The sequence below is a fragment of the Sesamum indicum genome, linkage group LG3 (genome assembly GCF_000512975.1).
Source record: "Sesamum indicum cultivar Zhongzhi No. 13 linkage group LG3, S_indicum_v1.0, whole genome shotgun sequence".
Classification (NCBI taxonomy): domain Eukaryota; kingdom Viridiplantae; phylum Streptophyta; class Magnoliopsida; order Lamiales; family Pedaliaceae; genus Sesamum; species Sesamum indicum.
The window spans coordinates 23604169-23620414 of record NC_026147.1 but is presented as its reverse complement, the minus strand read 5'-3'; the positions used below and the strand labels follow the sequence as shown (position 1 = coordinate 23620414).

Below are 16246 nucleotides of genomic sequence, written 5' to 3'. Positions count from 1 at the left end.
AAATGCCTCCTCCATCTCTTCATTTTTCATTAATATACTATGTATTAATTAGTCCTTATCAACACCCTCTGCAGACTAATCAGCTTTTCTAGAACAATCTCAAGAGTTTTTAGGATAACTCGGTACCGTCCATATGAACTGTTGATTAACACTTGATGAAAATATCATATGTGGTCTAACAGATAATAACTTATGCGGGAGCAAGCATTACCAAGCTGATTTTTTTATGGACATAAATAATAAATGGTATATGAAACAAATAAATGGTTCGGCCGACTCAAATCAATCTATAATATATTTACTATATGATATTGGATTTTTTTTAATTGTATATTTATCGTACGACAAATGTATTACACTTCTCATATAATTAATTGAAATTTAACCAAACGACGGTCTAGGGATAGAATTTCTGGGTTATATATAACATAAATCCGTAATTAATGGGAAGATTAGATAATTAATCCGCAACTAATTAACTAGGTTAAATATCTGTGGCTGATGGTTGACTGACTAATATGTATAGAAAAGTATGCGTTCCTTGAATGATGAGTGCCCAGCTTTTTCTGGGAAATCTGCAATCTGAGGGAATCAATGATTAGGGCAATGTACAGTCTTGCATTTTTGTTAATCTTTCTTTCTTTTCAATTTTTTGGTAAATTAATAATAATATAATAGGGAAAAGGCTGCTGGTTATTATGATATTGTCGGACGGATATTGCTTTTGGTTTCTTTAATATAAGAACTTGAGGAGGCCCTAAATAAAATCTGCATTGGTTGTTATGTGCCTTCCTAATGAGGCAGGATTGAAACAATAAAGTTATGCAAAATTTTGAATGTTGATTAAATATTTCATAAAATGTTTGGAGAAAACGTTTAGAACTATGAATATTTTGCAGAAATAATAATACTGCATAGCATCGTGGGACTACCCTGAGATTTGAAAAGCAGAACCCTGAATTCTAATATGTTCGATGTTCGCGGCCTCAAAAATGGGGATCGAGGTAGTACAAGGAAACCATTGTCCTTTTTCACCTTTGATCGCCTAAACCAAAACCCAAGTTTGTAATCACTAGAAATGATATGGAAAACAAGCATCTATTCTAGTTCAAAATTTATCGTCATCTTTTCAACACAAAACAGCATCTTCTATAGATGCGGCATCTGTTGTGAGGCTTTCAACACAGTAAAATATCAGGTCTTTACAAAGGCTACTAGTGGTACATTGAAACTGAAGCACAGATGTATAATGGAAGGACGAGACAGCCCGCCCTCAACAAACCTCCAAAAGTTAAAATATGACGTTCCTGTGCAAAATCTCATGAATTGCCGGTTTCTTGCTGGTTGAAGGGCTCTCGGATCTTGTTTCGGATGTATTTTGTTGCCAAAATCAAACTCTTCTGAGCCGTTTTGCCTCAGCTTGCAAGATCACCTACTCCAACATTGTAAAACGCTTCAAAACAAGATAACTGAAGTATTTTTTCGGTGAAGTTCACTGGTTACAAGATTGACGAACAGGACCCAATTTATGACGAAGTTTTCTCAAGGATAATGCACCAGTTTGATTTATCATAGAATCTGTCGACAATGTCAGCACCATCCACACCAGAAACTAACCTGCGCATATTATTGTGGTACGGAAGGTTAAAGCCTAAGATTAAGTAGCATCAATAAGGAAAATATTGCAAAGGCCTCAAAAGATATTATTCAGGTGAAAATAGCATGAACGCATATGAATTGCCATACAATACTTCAGCACTGAGCAAATTATTGAAACAATACAGTCAATGATGAAATATGAAACAAAGGAGCTACATTTTTCCTTTGTACATCTGTTGTTAGTCTTTCATTTAGATTCCATATCCAGGCAAAAGGTAAGCCAAGAGATCAGTCAACCTTTGGTACCAATTAGCAAGTTCCTCACCTGCTTTCCAAAACCATTGTTTGTTCTCGATTGGAAGTCACTCTTGAGCTGGAGAACATTACAAATTTGACGAGTTCATATTTATCACAAACAGCTCTACGACAAGCACTAGGCTTCACAAAGGGGTTTATTAGCAGAAGATTGAAACAAGTGGTGCAACAGCTTAGAAGACTAATTCACACGATATTCTGATCATAATTATGGATAGTAATATAAATTATCCCATTAAGGGGAACAGCAAAAGAAAATGTGTATAACGTCCAGTACCATGCATGTCCATCAGACCTATAGCGAACATCCAACACCGGACCAAATCCCTAGGAAACTCGGTTCAAAGAAGAAAAGGATGTTTAAATAATATTTTACCTTTCAAGTTCACCTTCACTGAAAACATGATAATATCTGTCATACACCACGGCGCCCTTCTTATCGTCTTTCCTTGCCAAACCATTAGCTACAGCATTGACAGACGCTCCGCTTACTTCAGCACGATGATAGGGTAAGTGCCATGGTACAAAATATTCTTGCTGATATAGATTACTCGCTTTATTTTTAGAATCCAATGGAGAATGTCCATCATTAGAGTTTGAGCACATTATTTCATGCGGGTTCTTTTCAGCAGATTCTTCACCTACATCTTTCAACTGCTCCACCGAAACATTTTCTTCAGTTTCTGGAATGCTTTTTAAAGAAAATGAAGATGAAGAGCTACGAACCCGAGGGCTACCAGGTCCTATCCACTCTTCTAAGTACTTCTGATTAAGAGGAGTCCATTTATTAACCAATGCCTTATCTTCTTGTTCCCTAGCCCAAACTGTAATTAACACAAGGCCACCTGGTTTTACAATACGGATTAATTCTTCTACTGCTTTCTTTCTCCGAATTTCCGTGCTCAGGTGATGTAAGACTGCAATAGAAATTGCGGCATCACCATAACCAGATCGATAAGGTAGATTTACTGCATCAGCAACTAAAACTTCATGCCCCTTATCTGCACATATATTAATAAGGGGAGCACTAATATCACATCCAATGAAATAGCAGTTTGGATTCAGCCCCAAGTATTTCCCGTTGCCACAGCCAGCATCTAAAACAAGTGATCCTGAAGGCAGAGAATTCAAGAACGTTTGGACTTTGGGCCATTTTGCAAACCGAGTAGAACTAAAATGGGGTGCAATAGCATCATAAACCCGATGGACATACTTCTTCTCAATTTCTGGTGTTGCCTGAACTTTAGAGGATGAACATTTCTGGCCATTCCTTGCAACTATAGGTGGTAAAACAGGCAATTTTTCACGAGAAATAGCAGAAAAATCAACGGAATTATCCATTCCTTCTTCTTTCATAGTGGCTAAGCCTCTGAAATGACAGCCAGTAAAAGAGATAGCAGTAGAGCAAGCCCGGACAGATGTAATGCCAAAACTTGGTCTTCTACCAACAAGAAGCATCAGCACATGCCATCACAACTAGACAGATTCTGTTATGCAAACAAGAAAACAAAATACAACTCAGCACCTGTGATCGTACTCATCTCTCTTTCATTGCTTTTTCACTTGTTGTAATCGTAAATGCACCAGATGCCATGTGAAAGTTACAAATTTTGGTTACCCCAAATGGACCTCATTCACTCCTACACTTGAAAAAACATGAAAGTAAATTTTGTGACGCCAATTTGAGCACCATATCTCCTTAAAAATCTTCTAAAATTCCAACATACCCAGTCCATATTGACCTACATGTAATGTAATTCAAGCAAATGATTAAAAACTAATCAAGTACTTGCTAATTTTGCTGATTAGCAACTCAATAGGCTATCAATTTAGCAGCGAAAACTTTACGGAAACTTCAAAACCCATTCAATAAGTTACACATATAAAATCAATGAACAACACACGGAACCGGGAAGGGCAATGCAAAATGTACAACAGCAAATTACCAGCTACTTTACAGTTTTACACCTTAGGTTCTTTACCGATAATTGATTTCCCCTTCCCAGCAGACGAAACCAAAATCACTTCATGACAAAATAAGAAACCAGAAGCACAATGTTCAGTCATCATCATTTATCGCCATACAAAATGAGATTTTCATTACGAAGCAGAAGAAAGTATAAGATTGGATCTCGAAGCAGACCAAAAACAAAGCAGCATATAATCGGAAACAAAAAGCACTTACGAATTAAGGCAACCATGAAACTGAAGAAGACGAAGAAGATTGCAGCAGACTTCCGCTCGCAGGTTGAAACGCTGAAGAAACTATGGTGACGACGTAGCTCTCGTCGGCTAACGCAAAACCTGCGCGGTTTAATGGGCTATGCATCCTTGTTAAGTTACCTATCCCAAGATACTGGCCCAAAAGCCCAACCACCCAGTTGTAGGGCTTGCTTCAATATGGACTGGACACACAAAGGCCATTTATCAATCTTCACCCTTTTCCATTTAAAATTAATATTTTATTTTTCCTAAATACTGTTTAAATATTAATTAATTAAATAAATAAATATTTATAGCTTTGTATAATTGAAGAACACTCTTTTGATGCTTTTATTGTTTTTTTATTGCGGCAAAAATATTTAAATTTATTTTAATAGTTTTTTTTAATGCTCTCCTCTAAAATTTGTAGAGATTTGAGCTTAATTTTCAAATAACGAACTTTTGAGTGTTTGATCGAGGTGTTCTTTGGTGTAGTACTAAAATAAAAAGAATTGCAAAATCGTCTTATTTTGGGAGAAATTATGTTGTACTCGGGCACTACTGATATGGGACTTATATTTTCTTCAAAACAAGTAGTGAATTATATGATTTAGTTAAAATAACTATTTTCGTTGGATTGAAAATTGTTACGATATAGTTCTCGTTGTAAGTTTTCTATTTAATTATCTTGTCGTAAATAGCGTTTCTAACTGTTATATAATATTTGTTCCAACGTGACTTTGAATGTTTTTTATTTCTAAATTCGATTGTTATATTTTAAAACGTTTGTTTCAATTACACTAAATTAAATTTTTCCAAGAATTTTAAAAAAAATAATAGATTTTGAAAATTTGAATTTTTATTGAAACATCTTAAACAATTTTGTAAACGCTGTTTTGATAACTCGGATTTTTTTTAGTATTAGTATATACTTTACGTGCCACGTAGATTAACATTAATGACAAATCTAAATACCAAAGGGTCAAAGCTGTGTGAAAATCTAAACGAATCCGAGTTACAACTAATTGAAGAATTGAAGTGAATTAGGTGGCCGACCACAACAAAAGCCTCTTAACTATCGTTCTCGTACTCTTGTCGGACCAAATAATTCATTCATACTTAAATGCATCGAAAACAAAAGTAATTCGCATTCTTTATTTAGTTTTCTCCGTACGACATTAATTAGCTGGTTTTCCCCAGTTGAGTTGGGTGCATATATCCATACCAATCACACATTACATTTTCAAATTCAAAAATATACTTCCGGATCCAATACATCTTTGAACATGAAAACGTCTTCTACTTGGCTCCATTTTACCACAATTAGGGTTGGACAGTACTGGACTCAGACCAGACATATGTATCTCTAAATGTCAGAAATTTCTGATTCTTTTTTGCTCTTTTGTGGCAAAATCTGTCGATAGCTTTAAATGCAAGAGAAACCTCTACTCTCTAAAATCTTATTTAATAACAATTTTGATGAAAATTCATACTTTCTCCATTGTAATGGGTGAAAATTTAGTTGACCAACCACCCACGTTTATGAAAATATTCGTCTTACTTCACTTTTACAGTTCAAATAGTTGAATTTTGAATATTGCACCATAAATTTTGAATTTGGTACGAATTTTCTACCATTGCTTCACCATATACTAATTTAGTGGCTAAAACTAAGGTCCTATAAATAAGTAGAGATCGTGGATTTGAGTCTAATCAAACGTGTAGTTATGTAGCAAGTTGCAGTCCAGGAGGTTGACGATGATTACGTGGGTATGTTCGTCGAGGTAGAACTGACATGGATGTCTTGTCACTCAAAATTTATTTCCTTATATGTCATATTCTCGTTACATGCTTTTGTTAGTTTAGAATACGATTTTCTAACAGTTGGAGTTGTTGGATTAGTTAGAGAATAGTTTTGTATTCTTTCTTGTATATAAGCTTGATTTGTACAGCTTTTTCTTCAAATGAATTACACAGAAATGGAGAAAATCAGTTTTCTTCTCTCAATTCTTTCGTACAGACTCAGACTTGATTGTGATAATTTATGATATTTTACATAGTATCAGAGTCTTCATTGAAGGTCTCTGCATACTGCAGCTCTTGGAACTTTGTAATCTAGTTAGCGAAAATGGCAGAAGCAGCAGAAAGTAGCAGATACTCCACACCGATGACAACGGAAGCAAGTGCGGGATATAGACAACCAGTACCTGAGGCACTACAACCACACGGTTCTGATCATCCTGGTTTGGTCCTTGTGGGTATGATTTTAAACTAAACACAACTATCTCTCTATGAGCGAAAATGAAATTAGGCTTCATAGATGGACTTTGAAGAGAGATATGGAGAGTGTAATTATGAACCTCTTTTATGTCAATTATAGCAAAAGATAACGTCCGTGACACAAGGAAACATGTTAGCTGTTGAATATTTTTTCTAAATTGTGATGATTTGGAATGAATTAGACATGTTAATGCCGACTCTATAATGTACATGCGGGGGTTGTACCTGTAGACTATCCAAGGCTACTGCAGACTAGGCAATGTTTACTAGACTCGTTCAGTTTCTTATGGGGCTAAGTTAGACATTTGATCACTTGCGTGACAAACTGCTGGTGATGGAACTACTAATCACATGTGTGCGCATAAACGTATTGTACAATCTGTTTCACCTCTTTTCCACTCCACTTTCGTACATCTCCTAGATGGAACCACACAATTACTCACACACACAGGAACTGTGACATTACACCCCACACTAGTACTTACAGAAGTTCTTCATATTCCCAATTTGCAGTACAACCTATTGTTTGTTTCTCAACTTTGTTTACAGTCTTCCATTGAAGTGAAATTTGACTCCTCTTATTGTGTCTATATTTATATAAATTTATAGTAATTTATTTCATGATTATTCTATTATATTAATTTATTGATCGAATCAATATATATATCTCGATCAATTACTTAATTTGTTAAAATATTTTGACATAATCATACGATTATCACTTCTATAAAAAAATAAATAAATATCGACAAAGAATTAATATATACAAGAAAGGAACAGGTCATCTTTTTGCAGTAGTACAGCCAACCCTCAATTACTTACATGACTTGATTCCACCTACTCCATAAAATACTACAAACATATAGAAAAACAATATATTAAAAAAACAAACATTTGGAAAAAAAAAAAAAAAGAAAACGAGAAAGAGAGAGATAAAATAGTAATGTCTAAGATTCAAGCGCTTTGTAAATCACCACAAAACAAGGCAAAATTGCCCTTGAACTGAATACATACAACTCCTCTAGATTCGAGTAGACCCCGGCATAGCTGGCTAAAGAGTCGTACGAGCCAGCAGCCGGAGCCGCGTTTCCATCCTCATCAGCCGCCGAATCCTCCGCCACGCGCTTCACCCTTCCCGCGATCACACGACACACCAGCATGGCTCTGCGTGTGCCCGAGCCGCCTAGGCAGTCGTGGGCGCGTCCGCTGCTCGCTGTGGTGCGGACCCCGCTGATCTTGCTGCCCTGGAACCCATGTCGGATGATAGTGCAGACTCCGCAAGCCGGTATCGAGCCGCACAAGCTGGACGAGCCGCGGGCGCCGAGGGAGCACGTGAGAGTGGCCGCGTGGAATCTGAGGAGCTCGTTCCCGTCGGCGGCGCACCTGGCGTTTCTCTTGGCGCTAGAGTTGGCCCGTATCTTCACTGCGTCGCGGTAGTCTTCAAAGCGTTGGATTGTGCGTCGGGTGTTGTGGACCTTTAGTATCCGTTCGATCTTGCATATTGGATTGTCCTTTTTGAGCCAGCTTGACTTGAAGATTATCTCTACAATGTTGCGGCTTGAGTCCTCTGGGCCTAGCTCAGACACTGCAACAACATAAGTACCAAACAAAGAAAATTAAATTAAGAAACTTGTAGTAATCACAACCAAATCACTTTCACAAATCAAAGAAGTGCATGTAAGGATGAATGTATGTGGATGACTAACATCTGGATCATATTATAGGCCATATTCGGGTACTGAGTCTATAAAAACCAGATTGATCTACAAGTTATATTGTAGGGGTGGGGTACCCGTAACCATACTCGTAACCTAACAATAATAATGCGACACAAGTAAGCAAACGACACGTATAGTTTTCCATTACAAGAACAGATAGCTGTAGTATTTACTACCTTAGCAGATGGTCCAATATTTGAAAATGAAATATCATGAGAGCATAATCAATAGTGCCCTCCAAAACATAAGGCAAAATACTTAAGTGATTAATTGCAATATTATCCTAATTGTTGTAGTAATTAAACAGGAGCTTGGTATATATAAATATATAGTAATTGAAATGAATATATAATTGATCACCTGCATGCCTAATAGCTTGATGATGCTCCAAGCTCTCAATTTTGGGGAAAACCTCTCCGCATTCAGGACAAGCACATATACTGCTCCTTCCCAATGGATACCTGCACCCGGTTCCATCTCTTAAAAATATTATATATATAATTAATTCATTTTATTTCATATAATTTTCTACTTAATTTGTAATTGAAGATATAGAAATAATACAATTATGAATTACCTAGCAGGATCGACAATGGCGTGACACTCGTAACACCCGGAGAGCTTCCTCAACTGCATGCCGCGTCCGGCGCCGGCAGTTGATCTGACGCTGGAGCTGGAATGAATGGAACGAGAAGAGGAGGAGGCGTGGGTAGTTTTCTTGGTAAGAAGCCGGTTGGTATCCTGGCCGACGGTGCTGCCCTCGGGGGAGTTATCGGCAGAGCGGTGTACGACCCTGGTGTTGGCATGGACGACGTCCCTGAAGGTACAAATGCTACTGCAGGATGAGGAGTGGAATAAGGTGTGTGTTTTGGAGGGGTCGTGGATTTTGGAGTCTTGAACCTGTTTGCAAGTGAGGAGATTCTTGATTTGGTCCCATGAAGATGAAGAGGGCTGTTTCTGTTTGGTTTGCTGCTGCTTTTTCTTGCTTTTCTTGGATTTGGAATCGTGGGAATTGGAATTATTATTATTAGGGTCTGCAGGTAGGAAAGTGAGGAGTGCCATGAAAATGAGTGAAGCTAAGAGATGGAAGACGAAGAAGGCTGGTAGTGGTGGTGCAGATGATTTATTACTTGTACTTCTCTCTCTCATCTCATGGAGAAAACAAAGAGTATGAGAGAGAAAGAGAAAGATGGTCTTAAAATTTGGAACGTGTTTCTTTAATGTGGGGAGAGGGATCCAAGATATGGGTAAAGTAGCCGTCGGGGTGGGGTGATATGTTGGGGGTTTGCTTTTGATTACTTTTTACTCTGATTAACTAATTATTATTTTGTGATTCCATGCTTGCTTCTGCACTTTAATGTGAGAATCAAAACCTCAATCACCTCCATTTCCTGTGTTTAGAGGCTTGGTTGTATATTAATTAAACAAATGGGAATGGATCTCTCTTGTCCAGAAATATGTTTGTGAGAGAGATTTGATGGATGATAATATTGTTTAATTATTAACTTTCTTTTGTAAACACAATTCATTTAATATATAAAAAATGCTCAAAATTATGAAATAGGATTAAGAGTCCGCCTCTTCTTATTCAAGTCGGGTTTGATTTAAATTAACTTGTTATTACAATCATTGTTCTTAAATCCATCTAAAGCATGATATCATATGTACGTATCGGTATATCTTTTGACACATTAACTTCTATAAATATTGGAGGGACTCCATAGACATTTATGCATTTATAATTACATACTAGGTCTAGCTACAACCCAATATATTTTAAGCGAACTGATTTAAGTTTCAAAAAAATTTTAGATGGGCCATTCCAACAAAACCTAACAACTTGTGCTGCCGGTCAATTCACCATCTAATTTGAGATAAAACATAGACCCCACCATATGACTCAACAAATTAGATCGTCACTTATCTCGACCTATACAAAACCCAAATACAAGAAATTATGATGTAAAACGAGAAAGACGATTAGCCATTTCTACATGAATATATTTTTTTCTTTTTTTAAAAAAAGAGAGACATTAATGAGGGTTGTAATTCCTTGAATTAATACATTATATTTAATATCCAAAAGATGAACTTGATAATGAAACAGTTGCATTGGATCTGTGTTTAGAGGTTTGGAAGGTAGTGATTGTTGATACATACGCATTAACAGATCCCTATTGTTTCTTGTAGTGATAGTTGTTCATACACATCTGATTGCAAGTACATGTCCAGAGGAAGAATGAGTGCAAATTGGAGGGTGAGGGTCAGAGTGAGTGGGAAGTTGGGGACTTTAGATTCCAAGAAGATGCAAAATGAGAAGTGCATACGCCAAATTAAGGAATAGAATAATAGCGACCAAAACTCCATCAATGCCAATTTGCATCTCCCTCTCCATTTTCCCCTCATCACCCACACTTTGTTTTCTAGCCTTTAGCTGTGCATGTGAAATTCAACCTCCTCTTCTTCTCCTCCTCCACCAATTCATAAACCAATCACTCTATTTTCACACCCTTACGTTGCTTAACCATCACTCTACAAACATCCCATCTCATTTATAAAAACTCATCTATGTAAAATTTCAACACTCAATAATAGGTATATTTTGTAATTTTACAAGGTGTATGTTGTTATGTAATTACACCTAGTTTTAAGAGTATTAATGTAATTTATTATATTGTTCTATTTTTCTATAATAATAAAAAGTTTTTGTTCTTAATTAGCGTCGGACGAGTGACTACTATTAAACAACGAAAAGGGAAGGGAATATTTGTAATGTAATTATGCCAAATTTCAAGATAATAGCTATAATTTATCTTTTACATAAACAAAATAAACAACAAAAAGGGAAGAAAGCTTAATAAAAATTTCTTAAAATTCCATATGGCAAGTGCATGTAGAGTAGAATTTCCTGAGAAATGTTAGGCAAGTGACCTGCGCACTCAGGCGACAATCTAAAGCTTGTCTCCTGGTCTGAATTAAAAGCCGTTTACTAATTAAAATTGGGAGAAGAGTTCCATGACTTATGAGAAATAATATCCTTTTGCAGACATATTATTTTTAAATAAATGGAGTAGTTAGAAGTCAGATATTGGTTCAGCCAATATTTGGTTAGCTATTCCTTGTCCAGTGGATCGCTATTCCGTCACTGAATCCTTTGCTTTTATTAACAATTATGACCTGTATGTTAAAATATTGAGTAGGTACGTAGCCATACAGGAAACATCATAAGGTCAGCTCTAATCCGCAATTTTAATTTAAGGATGATTACACTCTCCTCTTTTGAAATTTGGTGTAATTAAAACCGTCATCTAATAAATAAGTCATTTCTCTAGTTAAAAAATTAATTGAATTTACTGATATTAACAAAAAAAAATATGGAATGAAACTTGATATTTACCCTCAATTGACTTATTACTGACTTATTGCAGATCAAATAATTTTTTTTTGGACTAAAATACTCTTATAGCAGTGAAAATATATCTCCTCATGTGTATTAATGCATGAAGATATATGAGGGTAATTTGATCATATTTGACCTGCAATAAGTCAATCAAGGGTTAATATAAATTATTTTTTTACAAATTTAGTGAATTTTGACTGACGAAGTGATTTATTTGTTAGATGTAATTTACAAATCACAAAAGGTCTACTTGTAATTACATCAAACCTCATGAGACGGGGTGTAATTATACATATATATATATACATATATATATTTTTCCTTTGTTACGTAAGGTAGACCCAAGCCCAGCCCAAGTTAGTCCGGTAAATTTAATTCGTGAGGGCCCAACCCAATTCTAGCACGCATTCCACTTGAAAAAAGCCCAAGAATGAAGTGGACTCGTATGCTGACCACTTAGCTAGACAATATTTGAGTCACAAGTGACACTTTTAAGTCTGACAATGTGGTCTCGATGTACCTTATTGCATTCACGTTATGGTCCCATGATCTTTTATTACTGAAATAAATTTGGCAGGAACATCAACTAGAAAGAAAAAGGGAAAAGAAGAAAAGAAGTGGGGATCTCCTGAAAACAAGAGAAAAATAGTTACTGCAAGACAGCAGCTGTCTCAATGCCTTAGGGGGCAAGTGTTAAAGTTCATTGCTCACTGACAGTGACAATTGAGCCTTAGCCCACATGAGCTACTCAGAGCTTACTGTATTTTTTTCTCTCAGTTCTCTCAATTCCTTCACTTTATTCCTTTATTTCTTGCTTATTCTGCAGTGGTTCTTTTCTTTTTTTTTTTTTTTTGGTTTATTGTTTTAGTAGTTCCAGTAGAGGATTCGGATTGCAAATGGGGAAATTTCATCTTATCTACATGCATACAGTTAACATAATCCTGTGATTCGAGTATGAGTGATCTTAGGCTGCATGAATGCTGTAGGTCAAAAAGGCACTCATGTCGTACAATCCCTATGAAATTATCCTTATTTTCACTCATCCCGTTAGACAAGCATTAGCTAATCTTCAGAAGAAAAGAAGGGCTCCCGTTGGGCAAAACTCAGTCTTTTCCCCCCTGAAGAAGGATCAAACTGAAGATGAATTAAGAAAATTGAAATTGGTTAGCAAAGCAACTGTAGCAACTCGAAAATTAAGAATGTACAATAGCGATAGCAACAACGCATTTGATTCCACCAACTGCCAAAATGCAAGCGGAATTACAATTTTAGTTATTTGATGCTCGTATTTTCCTAGACCTAGCTCTTGTCAATCGTCCAGCTTCTTCAACAACCTTGTCTTGTAGAGCAGGTTGAGCACTTTCATTTGCCAATGGAGACACAGAATCGACTTGCATTTTCTGCTCCTCATTGGAATTTGAAGGTTTCCTGCTTGCAACAAGAGCCTGTGTTGTTTTTTGTTCATTGAGGGCTGCTGAAGAAGGAGCTGCTTTTTTTGCATCCTCCGTTTTTCGTGCTACTTCTGTTGCGTCCTGTTTGTGCTCTCTCGCAGATGTACTAGAAGCAGGAGAAGCGGGTTGCGCATCCTGGGTTGATCTTGCTGCAGTGGGTTTCTGGACTTGACTGCCTTGATTTTGTGGCTGCAATGTCAAAATCATAAATGTTAGGGACAACAAAAATTGTAGAAGCATCACCCAAGAGACATTTCTGAAACATCTTGGGATGGAAATCTATACGTTAAGATAATAGAGAACTTTAGACTGGATACCTATAATTGATGGTTGAGCTCCTGCACAGTATAAATGTAACAAATTGCAGAGAAATTCATGCCTAGAAACTGAATTAATTACTATTTTAAGCTTCCTATTAATCGGTAGGGAATTGTCATCGTTTAGGCTCATTATGATCACAATCTTATGTTCTCCTTTGTCGTTTTTCCATCTCATATTTGTTTGAAAAACATTAAAAGCTAATTACATTTTTGTTTTTAAAATATTTTTATGTAACTGATGGTCTTGATATTATGGAAACAAGGTCATTTTTATTGTTTTATTATCTAAAGAGCTATCAACTTAATTCCTTCTTAGCATCTAATGTCTTTTATCCTCAATGTTTATTTCAATAAACCACTGGTAAGTAATGCAAGCTCTGGCAGTTTTGTATAGAAAAGAAAGATACTATGATCTTTCAAAAATGCATCCAATACATACCTGAGCTGTTCGTTTGGGCGTTGATTGTAAAGCAATATACTGCAAAATGTCATAAATTCTAGTTTGGGCATAACTTGCTCCCTTCTGCCAGTACAAAACTGCAATGTCTCCAGCTCTTGTCCTCAGCTCTAACAGATTGCGATCAATTTCGTTCTCATGTTTTGAAACATAGGGCTTAAAGAAGGAGTCATATATATATGTTGTTCCCTGAAATCAATTTAGTAAAGAAAAACAAATAATTAAAATACTAAAGAAAGAAAACAAGTCAACTCCGCAATGACTTGTAAACGTGATTGCACACCTTAGTTTTAGGGAACCACAAGTATACAAAGAAGGCCAACTTGGCCTCACCATACATTGGAATCCTTCAAATAAGATAACAAGATCTTCAACAAGAGAATCCCAAGAGAAAAAATAAATTGTGTTCAAGGCATGACATGATTACCAGCCAATGAAAGTATCCCCAATCCTTTCACAAACCGTCAAGCCAGCCACTAAGATCCTGAAAGTTAAATATGATGTTAAACCTGAAGACCTGCAACTAAAGCATTTTTAGGATAAATAGATATGTAGTATACCAATACTGGCACCAAAACCGAAGCTGCTCAATATCAGGCTTGTTCAGTTCCACTGATTTATAGCATTCATACGCAGGATAAGCATAACCAAAAATTAACCTGTAACAAGGGCAGACAATAAGAAATTTGTGCAACGCAAAAAAAGGGAATCTAGAATTGTTCATCAACCAGAGACCAGACATGGCACATACACAAGTCCTCTTGTCAGAAAAGATCCAATCATTTTGAAACCCTGTCACAGACAAAAAAAACATTTGTTAGGTGGAGTTCAGCATTTAACTGAATCAGACAAGGTCAAAAAGACAATCGAGATTAGCAGAGAATTTGAATGTCTTTGCAAATACAGAATTTAAACACACCATCATTCTCTATCTATCCATTTTTCACTTTCAAACACTAGTTCTGTAGCCATAAGAACTCAGTCATATCCCTTCCGTTTCTTCCTTTCTTTTGTTTCTTAGCAATCACTAACGAAAACCTTCACTTGCAATAAAATCTAACGTAAACAAGATGAACTGCATATATAAAGGATGGCAACAACATATTCATGCATAAATTTGATTTAATATATTATTACTCTAATCGTCCAATTTAAAGTTTGATAGCAAACAAAACCAATTTCACCTGTTTCCCTCTGCCTTGTCATTTGTCACTAAAACAAATATCTAAACAGAGCATTAGCGGAATTTGCCAAATCAAGAGTCCATTTTTCTTTTCTCTTTCAATTGTTTATCCTTAACTTATCAACCAAACAATTCAAAATGAGGAATAATGAAATCCAAAAATTACAAGTATGTACCATTAACCCACACAATTATTTTTTATTTCCTTGGTTGTGGCCAACCAGCAGATCAAATTGCACCGGAAGAATGATTCTCATTCTCCTAATTGGCAAATTGCATCAACCAAAACAAGGAAAATCTCATAGAAGAAACGAAAATATAAAGAACCAGGATATATGGAAGCAAATATTTGTACATTCACCATTACCATTATAATGAGAATAAAATATAATGCAGTAGTATCAAACCCCTGAAGCTGCATTAAAAATTCCACCAATCTCACACAGGAATGTTAAACTCTTCAGACAAAGGAAAAAAAGTCTTACTTCCACTGAAAAGAAAAAAGGCACATAGTACATCTTCACAAAGAAAAATTTCATAGATTTCTCGGAGAATAAACCAAAAACATATTGCAAAAGTAAAAGGACAAAAATGGAATCGAACTAGAGATTCCAAAACATATCTTATCAGTACCTGTTTAACACGAAGATCCTACGGGAAAGGAAAAAAAAACAGAAAATAGGAAATGACCGTTCGTCGAGCGCCGCGAAGAGAATGTGGAGATTAATAATAATGAAAGATTGTATTGAAGAGCTTCACGAAATTTCTTTCGCAGAATACTTATAGCGGCGGCGGCGGCGCCGAGGAACGACGGCGAACCGTTGGTGCGTCGGCGGGAGAGAAGAAAAGGCAAAGCCGGGGGACCAAAGTTTGCAGCGTCGTTTTAAAATTTTCCAATTTTACGGGGTTCTATTTATTTGAGTTTCTCAAGATGAAGAGTGGGGCGCGTTATTATGTGAGAAGGAACACGACTTTAGCGTGAGCATGTGTTTGGCAACCGTCAATTTTCCGAGTTCTAAAACAAATGTTTGTTAGAAAAATAAACCCTTATCCGCTTATCCAGGAACGTTATATCATAGCTTGCTTCCACCTGACTTGACAATTTTGCCCTTTGATACACATGTACGAAAAAACTCTAATTAGAAGCAAGTTGGCTGCATCTACTCAATTAATTATATAAATAAACATTATTTACTTGCTATTTAATCACTCCCTCTCATTAACTTGTGTATACATTACATAATAACTATGGGATCGTAAATAATTCGAATTCATTGAGATGGACACGTTATACTTAAGTTTGTTTGAATTTTGAATTAAT

The 16246-nt window shown here is 36.1% G+C and overlaps 3 protein-coding genes across 6 annotated transcripts; all 3 read right to left on the bottom strand.

Moving 5' to 3' along the window:
• Positions 1080–4248, bottom strand: LOC105159340 (alkylated DNA repair protein alkB homolog 8). 3 transcript variants are annotated; one of them, XM_011076372.2, is made up of 3 exons: positions 4100–4248; positions 2291–3401; positions 1080–1617 (listed from the first exon to the last, which is right to left on the bottom strand). In XM_011076372.2, the coding sequence occupies exons 2-3, from the start codon at positions 3370–3372 to the stop codon at positions 1527–1529; spliced, it is 1173 nt and encodes a 390-aa protein (XP_011074674.1). In that variant the 5' UTR covers positions 3373–3401; positions 4100–4248; the 3' UTR covers positions 1080–1526. The 3 variants fall into 3 exon arrangements, with proteins under 3 accessions (XP_011074674.1, XP_020548623.1, XP_011074675.1); XM_020692964.1 differs by having other exon boundaries at positions 2291–3656; positions 4100–4240; XM_011076373.2 differs by having other exon boundaries at positions 2291–3554; positions 4100–4225.
• On the bottom strand, positions 7328–9361 carry LOC105159339. 2 transcript variants are annotated; one of them, XM_011076370.2, is made up of 3 exons: positions 8692–9361; positions 8475–8593; positions 7328–7981 (listed from the first exon to the last, which is right to left on the bottom strand). In XM_011076370.2, exons 1-3 carry the CDS (start codon positions 9261–9263, stop codon positions 7344–7346), a joined length of 1329 nt encoding a protein of 442 aa, XP_011074672.1. In that variant the 5' UTR covers positions 9264–9361; the 3' UTR covers positions 7328–7343. The 2 variants fall into 2 exon arrangements, with proteins under 2 accessions (XP_011074672.1, XP_011074673.1); XM_011076371.2 differs by having other exon boundaries at positions 8475–8575; positions 8692–9360.
• On the bottom strand, positions 12607–15901 carry LOC105159338 (putative HVA22-like protein g). The gene is made up of 7 exons (XM_011076367.2): positions 15559–15901; positions 14494–14534; positions 14303–14401; positions 14170–14226; positions 14026–14089; positions 13725–13931; positions 12607–13154 (listed from the first exon to the last, which is right to left on the bottom strand). Exons 2-7 carry the CDS (start codon positions 14523–14525, stop codon positions 12783–12785), a joined length of 831 nt encoding a protein of 276 aa, XP_011074669.1. The 5' UTR covers positions 14526–14534; positions 15559–15901; the 3' UTR covers positions 12607–12782.